This window comes from Thermobia domestica, chromosome 2, assembly GCF_964235325.1.
Source record: "Thermobia domestica chromosome 2, izTheDome1.hap1.1, whole genome shotgun sequence".
NCBI classification, from domain to species: domain Eukaryota; kingdom Metazoa; phylum Arthropoda; class Insecta; order Zygentoma; family Lepismatidae; genus Thermobia; species Thermobia domestica.
The window spans coordinates 58110841-58132901 of NC_137455.1; the positions used below are offsets into that span (position 1 = coordinate 58110841).

The window sequence follows — 22061 nt, forward strand, 5'->3', positions numbered from 1 at the left end:
ACAGTGGATGCATCGTATGTCCATCTCACTGCTGGTGATCACATATGGGCTATTACATACCGTGACATTGACGGCAAGGGACGCAGCAGTTTTGTTCGCCAGTTCAGGGAAAGTTTACCTCGTGGCTTTATGGTTGTTACGGGATTCGGATATGAGGACAAGTTGCTGATACGCAAGGTAGACAAAAACGTGAAGATGAATGGAAGATACTTTTAAGAGTCCATTCTGACCCTATCTATCGAAGGGATATCCCACAATTGTGTGGAATGGACGCGAACCATGTGATGATCTATATGGACAAGGCTTCGAGTCATACCGTCAGAACATCACTACGTTTATATCAAGAAATGGCAGAGGAATTAGGAATTCATATCATTCCGTTTGAAGACATTCCTGTGAAAAGCCCAGATGCCAGTCCAGTGGATTTTTGGGCATTAGACTGCTGAAACGACGTCTTGAACATCGCCGCCGGCTCTATGGGTGATCTATGGAAAGCTTGCAGGAAGGAGTGGAACAGAATTCCCGTGCCTGTCCTGCGCCGGAACGTGCTGCAATGAAAACTGCGATGCCGTGTTGTAGTCAACAATGCTTGTTGTCTAATAGAACATGATCTGTGGTTGCGACGCGGTATCTCTTAAGGCGAGTACCCGTAAAAAATGGTCGAATATAAGGCGAACAACTTTCTGTATATGGATGAAACAACCGATTTTTATCACTCGAGGCATTTCCTCTACAAATGGAATTCAATGAAATTCAGTGTCAGAAATGTACGACTGGACCAGGAATTGAACGCGGTTGGCCCCATACTGTATAGGTGCGCTCATCCCATGCTACTTAGACTACTTCTAGATTAGGGGCGGCGGTGGCTCAGTGGTAGAGCGTTCACCTCAGGTGCTTGGGGTCCCGGGTTCGATCCCAGCCCCGCCAAGTGAACTTTGTGGTGGACAAGCACCGTGTGCGTGGGTTTTCTCGGGGTTCTCCCGTTTCCACCCACTTTCTTCATCCACCATTTCATTCATTACTCATCATCACCGTTTCCTTTAGCCTAACCGGCATAATCGTGGGACGTAAAACTCAAAGATTTCATTTCATTTTTACTTCTAGACTAGTTGTGCACCTAGTGGATGTGAAAGCGAAGAACGACGTTCGATTCCCGGTCTAGTTATTTTTCAGTCGTTGATTTTCACTCAAGTATTCATTTGATTTTTTGTTAGGAATAAGTTTTACTTCGTATACAACTTTATTTATTTTCTTTACAATAACTCTTTCTAACCTACTCTTATAAGGTAGAATCAGCCATAAGAATTCAAAAATTCGGAATTTCACATCTTCAACGGAACTTCTCAGATGTATAAAATGAAGTAAATAGTAGTTATAACGTGTATATAATTTATTAGTACATTAAATCATGTTCTGCTGTTGTACAAGTCAAGTTATCTGTTATGATATGTAGAATGCTATCGATAAATACACTTAATGAAAAAGTTTTCTGGTTTAATAATTTTGCAGTCGTTGGTGTGATCAATGGTGCGAGGGACGTTCCGAAAGTAAGTTTTGTCATTTGTTTTGAAAGAGAAGATGGTACACCAGGTGAAACAAACAATCGCCGTAAGATCATTACCACACCCATCCAACGACGGAAGAAGCGTTAGAGGCGGAAGAAGCGTTAGAGGAGGTGGACGCATGCGCAGAGCACCGAAGAAGAGAGAGTAGCAGCAGACTGGCGTGCCCGTTATTCGAGTACAAATCACGATGACAGACAGACGTGTGCTGACAACGTGGTCACCAATAGCAGTGCATGGTGTTATCTGGTATGAATTGGCACGTGGAACCAATGTGTCCGTCATCCATGAACGCCTACAGATCACGTATGATGAAGAGGTCAAATGGTTGGTCGCTTGTATTGAATGTTCAGTGAAGGAAGGCAAAGTGTGGAGGATGAATTTCAAAGTGGGCGTTCCTCCATATCCACGATTGAAAACAATATTGCTAGAGTACAGCACATGATGTTAGCGGACAGGCGCATAACGGTGTCAGACGTGGCCTTGATGTGTTAGGTTACCGAAAAGTGCCTGCAAAATTGGTGCCGAGAAACCTGAGCCCGGATCACAAGAGTACAAGAATGGGAATCAGCCTCAATCACTTGATGCGGTACGCACGTGAGGGAAATAAGTTCCTGTTCGGAATCATCACCTGCGATGCGCCATGGGTGCAATACTTTACTCCGGAAACCAAGGCCGCCTCAATGATATGGAAGAATCCCAGTTCACTAGTGAGAAAAATTTCGAAGTGTCACCCTCCGCAGGAATGGTTATGGCCACATTGTTCTAGGAAAGGTGTGATTCTCCTTGATTTCCCCCATGACGGTGGACACGCTCATCAAACTCAGGTCTGCCATTCGACGAAAGAGACCAGGGCTCTTGACTGAAGGTGCTGTGGTCTTGGACTACTACAACGCAAAATCACTCACAGCAAGGATCACACAAGGTCAGATTCGTCGCTTCAGGTGGTCGAGATTGGATCACTTTGCCTACAGCCCCGATCTTGCCCCATCGAACTTTCACTTATTCCCTGCATTGAAAGCCGTACTCTCGGGACGTCACTTCCAAAACGATGCTGAGGTGGAGCAGGCTGTGCGACAATTCCTTCCATCGCAGGACACCAAGTTTTACCAAAGTGTTTTCTTCAAACTGATTGCACGCTACGATAAATGTCTCAATGTCGGTGGCGACTATATCGAAAAATAGTGTAAGGTACATAGTTCATGATACCATGCTATATTTGTGTTTGGTAATAAGGTTTCCGTGTGAAAAAAAGACGAAACTTACTTTTGAAACGTGCCTCGTATCACCAATCAGGAAGCCTCAACTGGTTCAGAGTTGGTGTATATTTTATTACTATATTGTATCATTGAATTACAAAATCTAATTTTTTGATAATTGAATGCTTTTAAGATGCGTCTTGTTGTGTTAATAATTAATAATTATTACCATCATTATCTTTTATCATCATCATCAATAGCAATAACTTTTAAAGGATCATTTTTATTTAAAAAAAAAAAAAAATAGTGAATTTAGAGCAAGTCAAACATATCGTCCCTTTGTTTGCAAGGTGTCGTATCTCAGTTTTTCTCATTTTTCAGGAGAGGATTTGAAATTTTGCACCTATAGTTCTTAGGATATAGGAATAGTTCTTAGGATATAGGAATAATGCAAATTGAAGTGGGAAAACTGTAAATTTGTCCATTTGTGTACATCTAAGTTGCTGTATTCATCTTTGAATGAATAAGTTATAAAAGATATAAACAAACGATAGAACCAAAAGTCTTGTTTCTTTCATTAATTAATTAAGCATGTTTACGAAATTAATAGTAAAAGAACAAACTAATAAGGCTTATCAAGTTTCACCAAAAAAAGAAAAAGAAACAATGTGGTATAAAATTAATACTACAACAGGGTGTCTATCGGTCACGAAAGTCACGAAATCAGAAAACGGTCATGGAAGTCAAGAAAAAGTCACGAAATTTAGCTTTTGGGTCACGATTTTTTTATCTGTACAAATAGAAGTAGATACTGGAAAATATTGTTCTATAAAACGTTAAAATTCACCGCCAAAAATGTCTGTGGTCGACTTTAATCGCTACCAAATTGTAATCAAAGCACGCTTCTATCGCATTTCATGAAAATTCGGCCTAATTTGCACCCAAATTCGCTCTTGAGATTGTCCTTCAGCTAGCATCTGACCAGTTTATTCAGCTGTCCTGAAAAGTTAACTAATAGAAGTGAATAGCTACTTCTTCAGAGATTTTCCCTCTAGGCGAGGAGATTTTGTGCGTATCACAGGTTCTTCTGTATTCCCGTCAAAAATGTGTTCTATTATGTGGATCAAAAATTCAAAGGTAATTGGAAGAGCGATCGAGATGTTGCCTTTCTTGAAGAAATATGACAATCAAGTGTCTTCAAAACCTCCTTTCATACAAAATTTGCACGTTCTACAGAAGTTAGCGACGATCTGCTACAAGCGAAAGTTTCATTCCTGAAATCAGTAGCATTAGAACTAGAACACTATGTGACAGATTTTCAATCGAACAAAGGTTTTTTTACCATTCATGTTTGACGAACTGTATTCTGTGGTCCACAATATTGGTAACCACTTCTTCTTAAAGAAGTGTAATGTCTTCTGTTAAAAGAGCCAAGCAACTGATAGCTGTGGATGTGACAGACAGAATCTTCTGGATATTGGCTTTGGTGTCTTAGCAGCACGCAAAGGAGTACAAGAACTTGGATTCTTTTTATTTTATTTTATTTATATATTTATTTACTTTTTTTTTTTTTTTTTTTTTTTAAAGAAAAATTGGAGAAATTTTCTCGTTTCTTTGTTTACATCATTGGTTAATCAAAAATCACCATTGTGCGAGGTTATGGTAAGAGGATCAACATGCCTTTCTCCGTATTTGGCGACAAATAGTTCTTTGAGAGAATCTCGTATTACTAATACTTTACAAGAACTGACCTCGAAAAGCCATGTAGCATACGACGAAGCAGAAAAAATTGAGAAAAGTTATTTATCACCGTGTGAAAAACGACATATTTAAGAAGTATGTAGTTAGTTTAATTGGAAGAAAGACAGGTTAGATGTATTTCTTATGAAAAACTTGTAGAATTTTTTAAACACATACTTACAATATTCCATAGAAATAGTGCTGTAAAAAGAGGATGTTCTGTTAACAAAGAATGTTTAGTGGAGAACCTCTCTAAACATTTTTAATTTTCCGAGGTTCCGTATATTGTGCCGTACTATTCATTGGAGGTTTACATAAGGTATCGGTAACAGTATGATCAGAGTCTATGGTTTATGGCTGTGAGAAATGCATCGTTGAAACGAATGGAAACTTTGAAGTAAAAACGAGATGAGGAACACGAAGGATAAAAGAAAATCAAGATAGAAGCAGAATACTTTAAAGAATTGACGGAGAAGAAAAGGAGATTGTTATAAAAGATCGAAGATGTTGAAGCACTTCAGAAGGAGATCGTAAACAGGGTAAACCAATATTAGCCAACTTAAGAGAGATAGAATCCATCAGTACAACTCAGTGTGACATTTTTAAAGGACTGCTAAGGATTTGTCATTATACGTACATCATGTGTATTTAGATACGTAATTTTAAGATTAGTGAATTTGTGAGTGTTTGTTGTTGGTTAATTACCGAACAAAACATACTATATAGAGTGAATGCTCCAGGGAACAGCCTTTGAAAGTAGAGATAAGTGCTAAAGAATACAGGTACTCTTATTGGTTTTCGAATGTTACGAAATTTTATGGTTTGGTAAAGAAAAGGTCACGAAATTTCATTTTGGAATTTTAGTAGACACTCTGTACAAGCTAACACTATGAAGTGAATATGAAACTGTATGCAATAAAAATAAAATTCAAGACAGCGTCTAAATAATGAAATTAAAAATAAGTTATCGTAACTAAACTAGAGTATAATTTAAATGAAACTTCCATATAATACTAAAAATTACTGAACCATATCCATAAAGTAACTGGCAAAAAAACAGACCTGAACAAGACAAAATTACAAAAAGAAAGAAACTGGTTTTGGTTTGAAACCGTCCTAATGGTCGAGGTGCAAGTAAAATTGCTGGTGCTCAGACATTTGTATGATAGGGGTGGGTCCATTGATCAGAGATATTATGTCTCCGTATTTGTCTTGGGCGACTTTGAGCTTTCTTAAGTTAAACTTCCCGACCTTAAAATCTTTTAAGTTCTTCTTTTCTTCTTGAGGAACTTGAAGTTCCTTGTAGTTTAATTGTAGATTGCTGGTTTTGTAGAAAAAAAAAATGAAATCTTTGAGTTTTACGTCCCACGGTTATGCCGGTCAGGCTAAAGGAGACGGTGATGATGAGTAATGAATGAAATGGTGGAATGAAGAATGTGGGAGGAAACGGGAGAACCCCGAGAAAACCCACGCACACGGTGTTTATCCACCACAAAGTGCACATGGCGGGGGCTGGGATCGAACCCGGGACCCCAAACACCAGAGGTGAACGCTCTACCACTGAGCCACCGCGACCCCTTGTAGAAAATAGTTGTCAGCAGTGATGTACTAAGGGGGATGGGAAAACTGGACTTGTGCCACGGCCGCCGGATTGGGGGATCCAAAACTGGGCAAATATTTATTTTCGCTATAAGGCAAGGGAAGGAATTTAGCAAACTAAAGATCATTAAAAAAAAAATACCTCAGAAACTTAACAGAACAACAACGACTCTCCAAACTTACGATCATATCTATAGAGCGTAAATTAGCTTCAAAGCCATCTTTTGAGGACTTTGTAAAATCTTCTGCATCCCAAAGAGCCCGTAAAGTTAAATTTTAGTTCCAGCTTTTTGTGTTTTCATTTAACTTACATCGATTTAAGAAATTTGCAAAATGTCCGAGTATAATACTTGAGGCAACAGCTTGACTGTTTGTCATAATTAAATATTAGGTTCTAAATCAACAGACTGCTGATTCATTCTACACATATGCACATCCGGATATAATTCCCGAAACATTGTGGTTTGCAGTGACTATGATAAGACTATAAGAATGTGTCAAGCATGCTACTCTTTTGCCAATCAACTACTAATTAGTTTGGTGTTTTATCTTGTACTAAAAATAGAATTATGTACTGCAATTTTGAAATCAAGTTTTATCACTTGAAGAAAAAATGGAATGCGAGAATTACTGTGTGATGCCAATATCATGTGTAGTTGAGGAGGGTTTTGGTTTGGTTGGTCAGAGGGGGGTGGGGGAACTAAGGCGAGTTCTTATCCATGGCGATAATTAGCCTAGTTGCGTCGCTGGTTGTCGGTGACCTCTTCAAAACTCTTAATTGCATCATGTTCTTCCAGTTTACGTCTTTTGCATTACTTCCCTCTGATTCTCGAATTTGTAGAATTCTAAGTTCTTTGGAGAGCTGCTTGAAGTTTAGGAAGTCACTATGCTGTAGTTCCACTACGTCAGAAGACTGCTTTCTACGAACTAGCTTGATCACAAGGACCAATTGTGAAGGCACATAAATATTTCTGCTTGCTTAAACAACATATTAAAACAAATTACACATTAAAGTGAACACACACATACACAAATAGAAAGTCATTTGAGATACGACTCTGTGTGAAGAATAGAAACTTATCTTACTTCTTCTTACAAACTGTCGTATCTTGAGTTACGGCAGTTCGAGAAAAATTTAATTCTCTGCAATTGAGATACGATGAACTTCAAATTGCTTATTCCACAGTTACATTTAGGAATTTAGATACGGCTATTAAAGAGAATTATAGAGCTCCTAAAGGGGAATTCGGGGCTGGTCTTAATTCATTTATTATTATTATTATTATTATTATTATTATTATTATTATTATTATTATTATTATTATTATTATTATTATTATTATTATTATTATTATTATTATTATTATTATTATTTTTAGATACGACACTTTGTAAATAAAGGGACAATATATATGTGTTATTTTGAATATATAGTATATTAAGTATGTTTTGATCGATTTATTTTTATTATTTTTTTAATGTTTAATTTCAGATTTATTTATACTGATACAGTACAATTCGAAGATGTATATAGAGCAGTAGAGTTGTGTTACTGTGCGCACCATTATGAAATAATAGCATTGGAAGAACATTGCATTGCTTATCTTGCAGATAATGTGAAAGTGGAGAATGTATGGCCCATTTTGCAACTTTCTAGAATTATCAACCGTAATGTGTTGATGGATCGTTGTTTAAAGGTAAGCATAGAAGTGAATGGAAGGTTTAGTTTGAAAAACATCGTAGTTTTAAGTCGGATTAGTTGCTGTTGAAGATGATTTGAAATGACATAATTTTTCGAAAGTACAGGTAGTGCTTATATATTTTCTGAAATACTTATTCAGTTTTGAATTTTTGTGAGTAACTTAGAGACATTGAAGAGTGAGCCAGATAGATCTAATATATAATACATATTAAATGAATTAATGATTGTAATAATTGTTGTCAACACCTTTCATGTTATGTAGATCTTTAAAAAAGTTTAAGTTTAGCACCAATGTTATATAAAGTGTGTAACCACAGTTTAAGGTACACTGTGAAAAGTCTGAACCACCATATTCATTCAAATTTTAATGCTTTCCTACAAGAAATCGAACTCAGAACTACATGCACCGAAAGCCCCGCGCTAGCTACTAAACCAACTATGAAGGTGGTGAAATTTGAGGCCCAACAATTACGGTGTTATGGGTTGCATACTCAGATTACTGGTCTATAAGTAAAGGTCTGGAGAAAGTTACTAGTATATTGAGGAGCTTGGTTTACCGAAACTCCTTTATACAAGGTGTTTCAAAATGAATATCGGTTTTTTTTTTTTTTAGGCTTTTTAGTATTTATTACAATTAACTTACAATTATAAACAATACATCAAATGAAAGAGCAACTTAAACATTTTTTGCTACAAGTGCTACATTTTTTTAAATGTGAGCAACATTCGTCACACGACATACATCGAGTCGATAGGTGAGAAAGACCATAAACTTTCCGGTGGGTTATGGCACAAAATATTCAATTTAGGGGAATCTCGTTGCAATTGTACCATTTCGTGGGGATTTGCTGACTCACAGATACGAGCATTATGATTGTTCACATCTCTACTTAGGTGAAATGTCGATTCATTACTAAAGACAACACGATCCAGAAAATCTTCGTCATGCAACAACATTTCATTTGCAAAGTCGACACGTAAACCGTAGTCTGTAGGCTTTAGAACTTGTATCAGCTGTATAAATTATAAGGACGTATATGTGAGCGTCTCCTTAAAATTCTCCACACAGAAGGTTGCACTGAAACTACAGATTCAGTCTTTGTAAAATGTAAAACACAAAAAGCTTTCTGCTCAGTAGTCGCCATCTTTGCTATTATTTATAATAGCAAAGCAGTATTATTATATATTTTGTATTATTAATAATTGTTTTCAGACGACAAGCTATTCGATATGTGGACATATTCATATTCAGTGAACTTTCTGGACAGAGGATGTAGATAGACCAGATTACTTGTTTATGTATATGTTTCTTGTTTCTGTTTATGAATGGATTCAGAACGCCAAGATGTTAAAGATACTGTTAATCTACAACTATCGTTTGGTACTAGCATTTTATTATATTCTAATTACAGGAAGTTTGACTCATGATTATTTATAGTAAGTAAGCTTTATACTGTATTTTTTTAAAAATAAAAAGAACGTTGGATGGTTATGGGGGGTTGGTGGAGACCGATTTAGCTCTTCTTCTAAATCTGACCATAAATGATAGAGTTTGTGGTCTTATAGATCAAGGAAAATTTACTCACGCAGTCTGGAAAGTCAGAGAAATCAATACTAGAATTTCAATGTGAACAGAACGAAGATCAGAAGTGAGCGGGATATGTAGTGTATTGCTCTTAGGTCAAGTGTGGTTCGTGTATGGCGAAAAACCGCTAGATTTTCCAACTCAAGTTACATGTCTGCGGACACGCACACGAGCATCATTATTCCCGAGACAAACTACTTCGGTCGCTGAATATCACCGTTCTCCATTTGCATCACCGTCCCAATATCGCGGCAATAAGCAGGTGTCAGAATTAACCGTGCGCAAGGATGTAGACCTGCCTCATATGGTGGACCACTGTTGCTCCGATTTCACTATCGATCATTCTCCGAACAATCCTTCTCTGCAGACACTCTCCGATGTGTAGTAGAGGCATTTGGGGTGCACATGTACTCTAGATATTCTTCATCTCGTCTCTATGCCACCGAAAGACCTCGTGGCGGACACTCCCACTATACGGCCACGCTCGAAGTCATTTAATTTTAACCATTGACTCCGACCTGACATTAGTCCCGGGTTCGATTCCCGGCGGGAGCTCATGTGGTTCGGATTCCACGTTAATCAGTAGGTCCACGTCTCATATAGCCTCGCTGCTGAAAGGGACGCTAAACTAAAATCAACTCAACTCAACTCCGACCTGACATTGTAGTCAAATACTGATTCACACACAACTATATTCGTCTTGTCCGACGATTTTCAGACTACTAGCTCCATGCCCTTTACGGACACGACAATCAAACAGCCTTATATGGTGGCCCGTGTGCCTGGTACCTAAGATCAGCATCCCGTTTATAGCCAGTCTGTGACGCGAATTTCATTGGGATCGGACGAATGTACAAGGCGTTCTTAGATGCATATCTATCAATGTATATTCTCACGAGTAAAGAAAATTTAACGCCTCCTTGATCTTCCATTTATATTTTTGTAGGTTCTAAGAAGCTTCCACATCCTTTGGGATTGATTGGGATTAGAATAGTTCAGCATTTGTAGGATTTGTTGTGTTGTATTATTATTTCCATTAGAAAGTTCGTATTGGTACAAAATTAGCTAGAAACGAGAGAATAGATGGAAATAACTTTTTCTTGCGGTGTATATATAACATTTCATTGCACATCTTTGTTTTATTTCTTCTACTTTTACCTTAATTTAGATTATTATTTTACAGATCATAGTAGACCACACTAATGAGGCATTAAAATCTTCGGATTTGGAAGATCTGGATTTGAGAACTTTGGAGCTAGTACTTGATCAAGAACGTTTGAATATAAGGTCAGAATTGGAATTGTTTGAAGCATTGTTGCGTTGGTCCGCTAAAGAATGCCGAAGACGAAAGTTACTTGTAACTGGAGAAGCTCAGCGTATGATGATGCATAGAGCATTAAAGAAGATTCGTTTGCTGACTTTAACTCCCAACGAATTCGCTGGAAGCCCTGTTTGTTCAGGCGTTCTCACAAATGAAGAAATTTCTGCAATATTTAAATCTCATGTGGAAATTAAAGCTGAAAAGTTACCATGTACTTTAAACAGTTCTACCGTTTCCAGACACATTGCGTCGGAGCCTGTAGAGGATGTACAAAAGAAAATGGTGGGATTTAAAATAGAAAGAAAGAAATGCCCGGAGATATGTACTGGTAAAATTGTAAATTTACAATTAGCTGAAAAACCAACAAGATATTGTTTTAACAGCACACCACACAATCGAACTTATTCATTTAGATGTAACAAATCTTGCTGTTTATTACATGTATTAATATCAACTCAGAGCATGAATAAGGTTGAAGTAGTGCGGAAGTTTCCTTCCTTTGAAGATGCCACTTCATATGAAGAAGATATGGAGGTCTCTGTAAGGGTACTGAATGGCGTAACTGTAAGTGAATCATCAGGCTCAGTAACTCAGAGAGTGGTACGTTGGGATGATATGCTTCCTATTGAAGTAGGTCCTGTAAATATTTGTAGAGGATCTAATGTACGCATTGATGTGCGTCTGAATACGGTAGGATGGTATCCTATTACAGAGAAATTCGAGACTAACTTTCCTTTTAAAAGTACTATAAGTAATAGCGGGCCTATTCGAGGATTTCGATATTTGGATGACTAATCAGTTAAATGCTTTTATAGTCAATTAAAATGTAGAGTTGGTAGGAAATACTGTATAACTATTTTACTGACATAAATACATTTTTCTATTCTGAGATAAATGGTGTTCCTGTCCATGTGGGCTATTGTAAAGTTCAAACTTTAGATCCCTTTCAACAGGCCGAAAAAAGCAAACATTTTGTTTTGCAACATAAAGTATAAATCAGGATATTTATTCAGTTTTGATACATGAAACTTTCTTTTGGTTAACGCTCGTCCCCACCTGTTAAGAGTCTTCATCCCGGCGAAATTAAAATACCGCTAATTTTACAGTAATTATGTGATATCTTCAAATAGATAAAAGATAATTGAAATATGGAACAAGAGCGCCCTAGACAATATTATTTTGCGTGAGGTACCGTTATCACAAGTCACCTAGTGGCTTTCCGTTTTCAGCTGTTTAGAAACGCGAAAATAAATGCCGATTTTCAGAATGGCTCGAAATCGTAAGCAGATAAGTGAGTCGTGATAACGGTTTTTCATGTAAAATAATATTGTCTAGGGCGCTCTTGTTCCACATTTCGATTATCCTTTATCTATTTGAAGATATCACATAATTTCTGTAAAATTAGCGGTATTTTAATTTCGCCGGGATGAAGACTCTTAAGATTAAATATATCTGCAAAAGAAACAGATTAGAAACTAACAAAAATCTACAGGACTGAAGTGAATAGTACACAGGATAAGACTAACAGCAATTTATTACACTGCCATCTAGGAGTGACACTTACAAATGCCAGTCAGATCTCCTACCAGCGGGGGAGGGGGAAGTACTTTGTGCCCACCAACTTAAAATAGCAAATTTTATGACACACACAATCGTTCAATTTGAACCACCGTAAGGTATTCGCTTAATCTAAACATGTTGAGCAATTTTAAGGAAACGATTAGAAGAGTAGTTACAAAAAAATATACTGTGATGGGTACAAAGTACCCCCGCCCCCTTCCCGTTGGTAGTCCAAGGGTTAATTTCAATGTAGTGTAATACTTTAACCTAATATTAATTAAAATGGTAGGGTAGTTCAATTTCTATTCTTTTTAAATAATATTTTTACGACTAAGTTTATATTATAAGCAAATTTTATTTGCAGTGGTTTCCAACTTCCTTGTAGAACTAAGTGAAGTAATATTAGTGAAATTGACGATTGAAAGTATGTCGTCCAAATTGAAGCAGCTTCATATGATCAAATTCTTAATGGAAGGGGTAAAAATATTGTGTAATTTTCTGATGCAACGTTTTACTCAGTAAAATACTATTTTTGAGATACTGAGTAATTTTCTGATGCAGTGTTCTACTCAGTAAAAATAGGTAATACTTTTGAGATGTTCTACATTCGTGTCTAGTTTGCTGTCTAATCTCTCGACTTATCTTAAGACATGTTCTTTGACAACGGGGAATACATTAACAACACCAATTATCTCATTAAGTAGCATTTTGTAAATATTATATAATTGCACAGAGAATTCCTTAATACTCTTTGGTGTCAGCAATGTGAATAATGTGGAAAGATAGGGAGCAACGGATTAGCATTAGTGTTCAAAAGGGGTACGAGAATTCTCTTCGACTTGACCTGGGGTTCTCATCAAGCCATCTCCGTTAACCTCAGTGTGTGACGATATAATTTTAGAGACCTCCCAATATAATTTTAGGCTGCCTGAATAAGCGTGCTTCCTCGTCAATGGCACGACTTTTAATTTGTCAATGGAAAGTACTTATGAAAAAGGAACTATAATCGGTACTGCAAGTACTTGTTCATTTTGAATATACAGTAAAACCGAATAGAAAATGAACCATCCTCATATTTAAGATAAATTGACGGAAAGTGTAAGTAAAATATTCAGCTTTCTGCATTCAAATTATTGTGAAACAGGATAAAATATAAGTAATATATCTATATGGAGCGTCAAGAGAACTTAACAAGATATTTAATGTATAAATAATTTAGATAAAGGTACGCAAAATATAATAGTATAGTAACATTTGTTGTTCAAATAATCTCAGTTAAAAACTAACCGTTCGTGTTATTTCTAAACGTGTATTTGTTGGTAGTGAAGAGAAATTCAGTTCTAGATCAGGAAGTGTATAATAATAATAATAATAAATCCCAGATTTCGATTTAAAAAGTGCTCAATTTCTTACGTATTGTATGGAAATTTTGTAAGTAGTACATTTTAGGACAATTTGTAATTGTGGGCCAGTAAAAATAGAGAAATGCAAATGAATATTTTTAAAATGTGAGAACTTACTAATTGTCTACTTCAAACATTAAATAAGTTATACAATAAGAAAGCTCAATTTTCTGCAGAAAAGTATATTTTGAAACGAAATCTTCATTTTGTAGAAAGTACAAATGAATTTTTACCAAGTGTTTAATGTATATGTTTTTAATATTGTTGTATAGATTATAATAGACTCACTGTCATTGTACTTTTCATGGAATTTTACCATCTGTCCGCTTTTCAATTGGTTTCAGTTTATGGTTTTTATCATTAAAAGAAAGTAAAAGTTGTCTCCATTTTATTTTAAATAGCATAACGATCACTCTAATGCAATATAATCGTAGTTTTGGTCCGAAGACATATCGACATTTTGGTGAACAAACACTATGTCCAAGGCGTATTTATCTTACAAGTAGTCCTTAATAGTCAGTTCTAATCGCATTAAGTTAATAGTGCCATTTAGTTAAGTTTCTGACATTAAAAATCAAATCTGGATTTTGTGATGATTATTATCACCGTATTGGCCTGACGATATTTTTAGTACGAGGCGTGTCCGAAAAATAAGTACCGTTTTGAAAAGAAAAAAAAATCTAAAACAGGTTTGTTCAAGCCAAATTCATTTTTACATTTAAAAAAAAAAAAAAAAAAAAAACTTAAACTATTTTTCTACATACCTTTCACCAATGTTCAAACACTTGTCAGAGCTGTTGACTAACTTGTCCAAACCTTCCTCAACGAAACATCGCGCGAGTGTCCGGCAAGTACACACTATTTCTTTTGAGCGCCACCGCAGTGCTAATGTCGGTTGTTCGGTGAATGCCAGTACCACTTGTTTCTGCATCTGAAACGCGAGCTCGGCGGTAAGAGATTTGGAAGTGACGATGACGAGTTAAAAAAAAAAAAAAAAAAAATTGTGCAGTTATGGTTATCTTCATTGGCTGGATGTTTCTTTTATGGAAAGTGTGGACAAGTTGATCACTTGCTATGACAAGTGTTTGAACATTGGTGGAAAGTATGTCGAAAAATAGTTTAAGGTGTGCTCTTTCATGTAAAAATAAATTTAGCTACAACAAACCTTTTTTTAGTATTTTTTTTTTTAACGATACTTTCCGGACGCACGGCATATAAAAACATTTTCGTGAAAACCATACTCGTATTGTAATCACAACATAGCTCTTTACACTTGAAAAGGAACCCTGCCGTTCCGTTACGTGATTCGTCAGTGTCAGCTGTACATAGGAAATAGATAACGGTAATCCGCCATTTCATGCTTCGATTTAGTTGACGTTTAAAATTCGCTATTAATATATTTTAACGATGCTTCCACGGAATATTCAAATCAGTATCAGTAGGGGAAAGTGTCGTACCTATGGACATTTTTTGAATTTCATTTTTTATTTCTTAAACAAATAACACCAAGGGAGCCAGATTTCTTTACAAACCTTTAGACATTGTTCCTTTATTACACAAAAAATTGTCAGTTCCTGAACGCTTTTTAAAACCAAGTAATAACCGAATTTTGAAACCCTTATTTCGTGTCCTGAGGTACAACGGGGGCATGTACCTATGGACATGTGGTGATGTACCTGAGGACAAAAGGCATAGAAGGCAATAAATAATAGAAAACACATCTATGGCATCTTTCTGGTTTTTATTCATTGCAAAGTTTGATCCATTAGTAAGAAAAAACACGGTTGTGTAGAAATGTAAGAAGGTTGGTTCATATAATTGGCAAATACAAGCCTATAACAACAGTCTTAAAATATGACACAATGCTAATGGTAAACAAAGAGACACTGATTATCTAAATAAGAAAACATTGTTCTCAAAATACACTTTTAGGTCTACTTTTAGATTTCGTAATTTCTATAGAGTCTCAACCAAGGTTGTACTCCATAAATGAGATTGGAAAAGACAATTGCCTTGATTGCCTCTCCGAACCGCCTACGATATTAGGATTAGGTAGCTTCAATTTTATTTCATATCATAAATGTTGCAGCCTTTCTCAATTCTGAAGTGAATCGTCTCTTGAACACTTTTTAAGATACTCCACTGCACACAAACCATCTCCCAACTTTTCTCTTATTCTAGCCACAAAATGCTTCGAATGTTTTTTGCCTGTCACTTCAACTAGGATATAATCGCCAGATTTAAGTTCTTGTGAATTGAAACCATCCTCGAGGTCCTTGGCTAAGTCTTGATGTTTAGTTAATAGGTCAACAAGTTCTCCTTCACTACTTTCTTCATACAGTTGAAGTAAATCTTCAAGGTTTTCCTCTTCTCAAGAGCTGTTATCACTTTAGTACTTTAAGAATTGACTTCATTCTTTTCGGTATGGATTTACAACTTCTATATCCCTGTTGCTTACCTTTCCTCTTCCTCTTCATTTCTTCAATTTCCATTTTCTCGGGCGTATCTGTTAAAATCCTTGATCTTCCTTTGCTACGTTTAATGGCCCCTACAGTTTTACGTACTGCAGCCTTCGGGAAAGGACGTATCTGTTCCGGCGTGACAACAGGATGCTTTTTAATGCTTTCTGAAGGTACTGGATTTGTGACACTCTTCTTAGTTGAAGGTTCATTTATAGTAGAGAAATCTGCAAATTCAGTGGCTGAACCTGAAACAACCGAAAACTCAGCACCTTTAGTATACTCTGTGAGATTCGTTGATGGTTCTGGACGATCAGTCACTGACGAAGGTAAAATTTCGTGATCAAGAAAAATGTACCGATTAAGTGGAAGTCTCGTCACTCGAAAACCACTCGTTATATTTGATGGAGTAAACGCTAATGGGTATGCCTTTCCCGCGAACTCAGCTACTTCATATATGGATACTGGTCTACCTGATGTTTTATCATCTAGATTTGACCCACTGCTTGATGATATCCAATCTGCTACTGCTCTATTATAGTACGATTTAAAAGGATCTAAAACTGTTCTATCTAGAGGCTGGAGCTTGTGTGAACAATGAGGGTGGAAGGTAACCATAACCACTCCCGTCTCTTTAGGACGACATATTGTCTTGAAAGACATGTGACTTTCGTGATTGTCGAGTAGTACAAGTACAGGATCTTCTGGTGATGGTTTTGTATGGCTTATGAAGTGATTCAAAAAGTTAAAAAACATGTCTTCATTAGACCATCCTGAATGTGTTGCATCAATAGAACCAGGGGCAGGACCTTTCAGCATGTGGGATTTGAAATGCACTCTTGGAAATAAAACATAGGAGGCACACTATTTCCTATTGCACTTACAGCTGCAATCATTGTTACATCCCCCCCCCCTTTCTCCCGACGTCATTCCTCCGATAATCTTTACACCTTTTGGAGCGAGAACTTTTGGCGGAACATGAACAGTTGATATACCACATTCATCTATGTTCCAACATTTTGAGGGATTGAAATGATAGCGATCCATTACACTTATGTAATTTTCTAAGAATTTAGACACATTTTCTTTGTTAAAGGATGTAGCTCTTGAAAGACTGGTAGCTTCCGGTGTTTGAAGTGAGATATCAGCAGCATGACGAGCCCTGAACCACTTAATCCATCCTTCCCCAGCTATTTGTTCCCTGTTCCAAGTAGAAGGATAATTAATTTTGTTCTCCTTCGCAGATACGCAAGTTTCTTAATGCCTTCTAGTGTAAGTCCATACTGCATAAAGGCACACTCCTTTATGTAGTCAACTAGTATAGCTTCTTGTTCATCACTAAACACCCTCCGCTTTATGCAGAGTCGTTTCGACGTATGATTAGCGTCATACTAAATTACTGACCACTGCAGGAGACTTATGTTAGTCGAACTCTTTAGTATGACACTAATCGCGCTTCAAAACGACTCTGCATAAGGCCCCCTATGATTATCATAGCGTGGTGAGTAATATAGGTTTTCGCTGAGGATTTCTTACATTGAACAACATTGAAAGCTAAAAAACTTTTCGAAATATTACATTTCTTGGCTGATTCAAGAATACTAATCTTGTTCTTTATTAAGTCCATTACAGCACTAGATATAATTTCATTGGACGATTGTCTTCTTTTCTTCATTTCCTTGTTACGTGGCATCTGTAAAGAGATATAAAAACTTCTTAAAATCTAAGTATGTACCTACGGACGTCCATAGGTACATCATAAGATTTGTCCACAGGTACATTTCAAGCTACATTTTCCAGAAATGGCTACCCTTGGTTCTACAATAATTATTACTGAAAACAATCTTAGTGTATAAAGAGCCAAATAATTACTGATATAGATTAACAACCCAATACATTAAAATTGTATATAATAAAAGTAGTATTAATGAGAGAAATTACCACAAAATATTACTTTCAACTCCAAAAATTTTCTAATTGGTCCCACAGAGTAAAATAATCAAACACCAGTGTCGTCGTAAGCTTATATTGATACTGTGAAAGAAGCAATGTTGCAAGGCAATCAAACCCAATTTCGACACAAATCTTCCTATTTAAAACACCATTGTCCAGAGGTACAACTGTCCTTAGGTACGACACTTTCCCCTATACGAACAGAGTACTGAATACAGAGTAATCCGTCAATGCGTGATTCGTCAATGTCAGTTGTATATAAGAAATAGATAACGGTAATGCGTCATTTCATGCTTCGATTTAAAATTCGCTATTAATATATTTTAACGATGCTTCCACGGAATATTCAAATCAGTATCAGTATACGAACAGAGTACTGAATACAGAGTGTAAACAGAGAGTGAATGCAGAAGAAGAAGGTGCGATAGGGACAAGGATTTAAATTTTAGAGCTTTACAGTGGCGTAGCACACTTTTGCCCCCCCCCCCCCTGCAAACTATAGAGAAGGTGCCCTAGTTGTAAAGCCGATAGTTATGGCGACAATAATAAAAATGCCTTTCGGCCAAACCTACAAGGGGAGGTAGATTGTAAAATTTGTATAGGGTAAAGATGTTATTGATTTGAGTGTAACTCATGTTATGCAACCCGTTTGACAACTAAGGAGAGAGAGAGGTTGCCGAATGGAAAGGATAATTACTTGGGTAATTTTTCGAGGGATTTTCGCTCGTTATCCGGGCTTTTCACCAGGCCGGATTTCAAGTGATTTATAACAAATTTAGTGTGTAACAGTTTTAACTGACCATGCAATGGAAAACTGTGTTGAAACGACTGTAATATATAGGTTTAGATTTTTTTTTTTCGAAATATATATAATAATAATAATACATGCAGTTTCTACTTACAATTAAACTTGAACTTTGAAACGTCTTTTTCGTGCAGCATTCTTGTGAGCAAAATCTTCCACTAAAGAATGCAGATTTAGCTTTCGTGCTTTTTCAACTCCGATGCTTATCATACGAAGAGATGACAAACGTTTCTGCATCATCGAACTGCGCACATGGTTCTTAATTAATTTTAGTTTTGAAAAAGATTGTTCTGCTGAAAGCACTGTCACAGGAAGAATTAAAAACAATTTCATCGCTACAGAGATCTCAGGGATACTATAATAATCACATGATTTTTAAAAAGGACCAATTCCGCAAAATCTTTCACTGTTCCCACTTTTAAGCATTTGATATCATTTCGAAGTACACTACGGGTCATAAGTAACTGATGAGGGAATTCTGAAGAAATATCATTCGGATTGCTCACTACAAGTCTTTCCGCCTTTAAATGGAGTTCCTTGTCACTACTGTTTACGAGAACACTGGATTGCAAACACTCAAATTTTTCAGTGATGTTCATCATGCTTTCAAACCTGGTCTGTAATTGACTCAATACAGTATCCGAATAACCATAGAAAACATTAATTCTGAAATATTCTTGTGAATTACTTAGTCTTTCATCCTCACATAATTCGTCACATAAAAACTTTTTTGCTCTACTTGGACGTTTACTTGTGAAACGACATTCGACGTGTGTGCCATTTCTTCGGCCTCTTTCTTAACTTTGTCAAAAGAATTCCTTAATTCTTTAAGAGAAATAAGTGCCCCACCCAGTAATTTTGTTACAGCTTGTACATCTTCATTTGGTGACTGCATTTTTTCGATACGATGGTTGGCCTCTTTCTTAACTTTGTCAAAAGAATTCCTTAATTCTTTAAGAGAAATAAGTGCCTCACCCAGTAATTTTGTTACAGCTTGTACATCTTCACTTGGTGACTGCATTTTTTCGATACGATGGTCGTCGTTTCTAAAACTTTATGTTGTACTACCACTTGAACTACAAACTCGTAGGATTCCCTTTGTTTTCTTAAGGAAATTGCATCGTTGCGTTCCTCTGATTTGTTTGATGTCACAATTATGTTGCTTAAAGCCTTCAGAATTTCCCCATAACGAAAACGGACAGCTAATAACGCGTCGTAAGCTGAACCCCACCTTGATGGACATAGTCTTTTAAGAGTCGTGGCTTTATTATTAGTTTCTAGAAGTTGCCATCTTTTAATACTGGAACTAAAAAATACATAAAGTTTTTCAAGAATATTATAAAAGGATGTTATCTGCGGAATTTTAGCTGCGCCTCTCACCACTAGATTCAAGGTGTGAGCAGCACAATGTACATAACTGGCTGAAGGCTAAAGTCTCTTGATGCGCTCTTGCACTCCCGAATACACTCCGCTCATCACTTTCGCCCCGTCGTAGCCCTGTTCCCTGCACTGTCTTACTGAAATTCGCATTTCTTCAATGAATTGTAAAATTGTACTTACTAATCCTTGTGCACTTCCGTCCAATACCCTCAAAAATCCTAAGAAACTTTCATGTATAATGAGTTCTACGGGGCTGTCGTTTACATCCTTCTTTATTAGGACGTATCTAAAAATGAAGGTTAATTGGTCGTGTTTTGAAGTATCTAGAGTAGTATCCAAAATCAAAGAAAAGAAACAAGCGTCCTGTATTTCTGCGATTATTTGTTTCTCTACTTGAGTTGACAACATTTGAATAATTTCATTTTGTATTTCGGGACTTAAGTATGTATTTTTGCTCTTTGTTTTATCATTTTTTAATTGAGACAAAATGGGGTCGTACTTACTCAAAAGTTCAACTACTGCAAGTAAATTACCAGTTAGGTTCACCCAGTTTTTCTCGATGTCCCCTGAAGGCAATATTACTTATTGCCAAAATGAATGTAACGTCGATTATTCTCCTCAATATTTCTCGAAAATAATTTATCTCGTCTTCCATTTCAGATACTAAACTCTCTCTCACAGTACTATTATTTTTCCATGTCGTGTAAGTAATACAAGCTTGCAAATCTTACTTAGCTTGTTCGTGCTCTTTAATTTTTTTCGCTAGTCCCTGCCAGTCATTTATTCCTTCAATCCATGCTGAATGAAAGTGAGTTGCTTCCCTGTCAGCAAAGAGCGGCTCACAGTATGCGCGGTTCAGTTTTTCCGAATAACATAACCATTGTCATGGGATTTTGCCGTGTTGCATATTTTGAAAATAATAATCGGAAGAGAAACATCTGTTTTTCTCGTCTCTAATAAAAGGGCCGGATGGTTTGCAGGGCCCATAACTCAAAATCCATTAAGTTTGCTGGGATTTCGAAATTAAAATTACCTTGATCGGTTGGATATTTATGAGAGAAATTAATGCTTCAGCAGTATGCTCAACATTAGATTGAGAAGTGAAGGGGAAGGGGGAACTAGTGTTGATTTCGGTAAGTTTGTTATCCGAAGGGCAAGAAACACTAAGCTCACTTTCCACGGGTTCACATTCCATATTTGCAGACACCTCGAATTCATGAAAACACTCTCAGATTTTTCATCTTGTAAAGTTTCTGGTGAAATACGTTGTTCACTTTCTTTGATCACTGAAAAATGTGAAGAAATTTTCGGGATGCTTTTTCAAAAAAAAACATCCATTTGTTTCGTTTTTTTTTTTCTTCTTCCTTTTTGTCGCTCCGCTGTGATACACACGTTTACTGGACATAGTAATTGGGCGAGGGGAGGCACTACACAGGGGGAAATCACAGCCTATGATTCAAAAAAAGTCACACATCAGATATCACACTCACCACTAGAAGGAATGCTGTTAATCTATAATGCAATTCACTTCAATACAATATCACACACAACTACTACTTTGCTGCTTGTATTTGCTTGACGTCCTACCAATAAGCAAGGCTTCTCATTATGAAAAGCATGTCACATGGTCAACATGTTATTACCCCTTACCCCTTTTCATTCCATTTTCAAACCCTCTTGACTCATCCTAGGTATTGTTCGCTAGTTTTAGCTGAGGAGGCGGGACACGGAAGAATGATTTTAGTTTTCTTCTGCCTGTCGCTGGTGACCCTCCTCAAAATAACTTAGCGACC

At 36.6% G+C, this 22061-nt stretch overlaps 1 protein-coding gene across 3 annotated transcripts in view; it reads left to right on the forward strand.

Moving 5' to 3' along the window:
• The window catches only part of LOC145672486 (BTB/POZ domain-containing protein 6-B-like), a 41283-nt gene extending 26853 nt beyond the window's left edge, over window positions 1-14430 (forward strand). For all 3 annotated transcript variants that reach the window (XM_081741659.1, XM_081741649.1, XM_081741654.1), the window contains exons 5-6: window positions 7593-7797; window positions 10571-14430. In XM_081741659.1, the coding sequence (XP_081597785.1) occupies window positions 7593-7797; window positions 10571-11503 (1138 nt within the window). In that variant the 3' untranslated portion in view covers window positions 11504-14430. The remainder of the gene's footprint in view (window positions 1-7592; window positions 7798-10570) is intronic.
• The last annotated feature ends 7631 nt before the right edge of the window (window positions 14431-22061 follow it).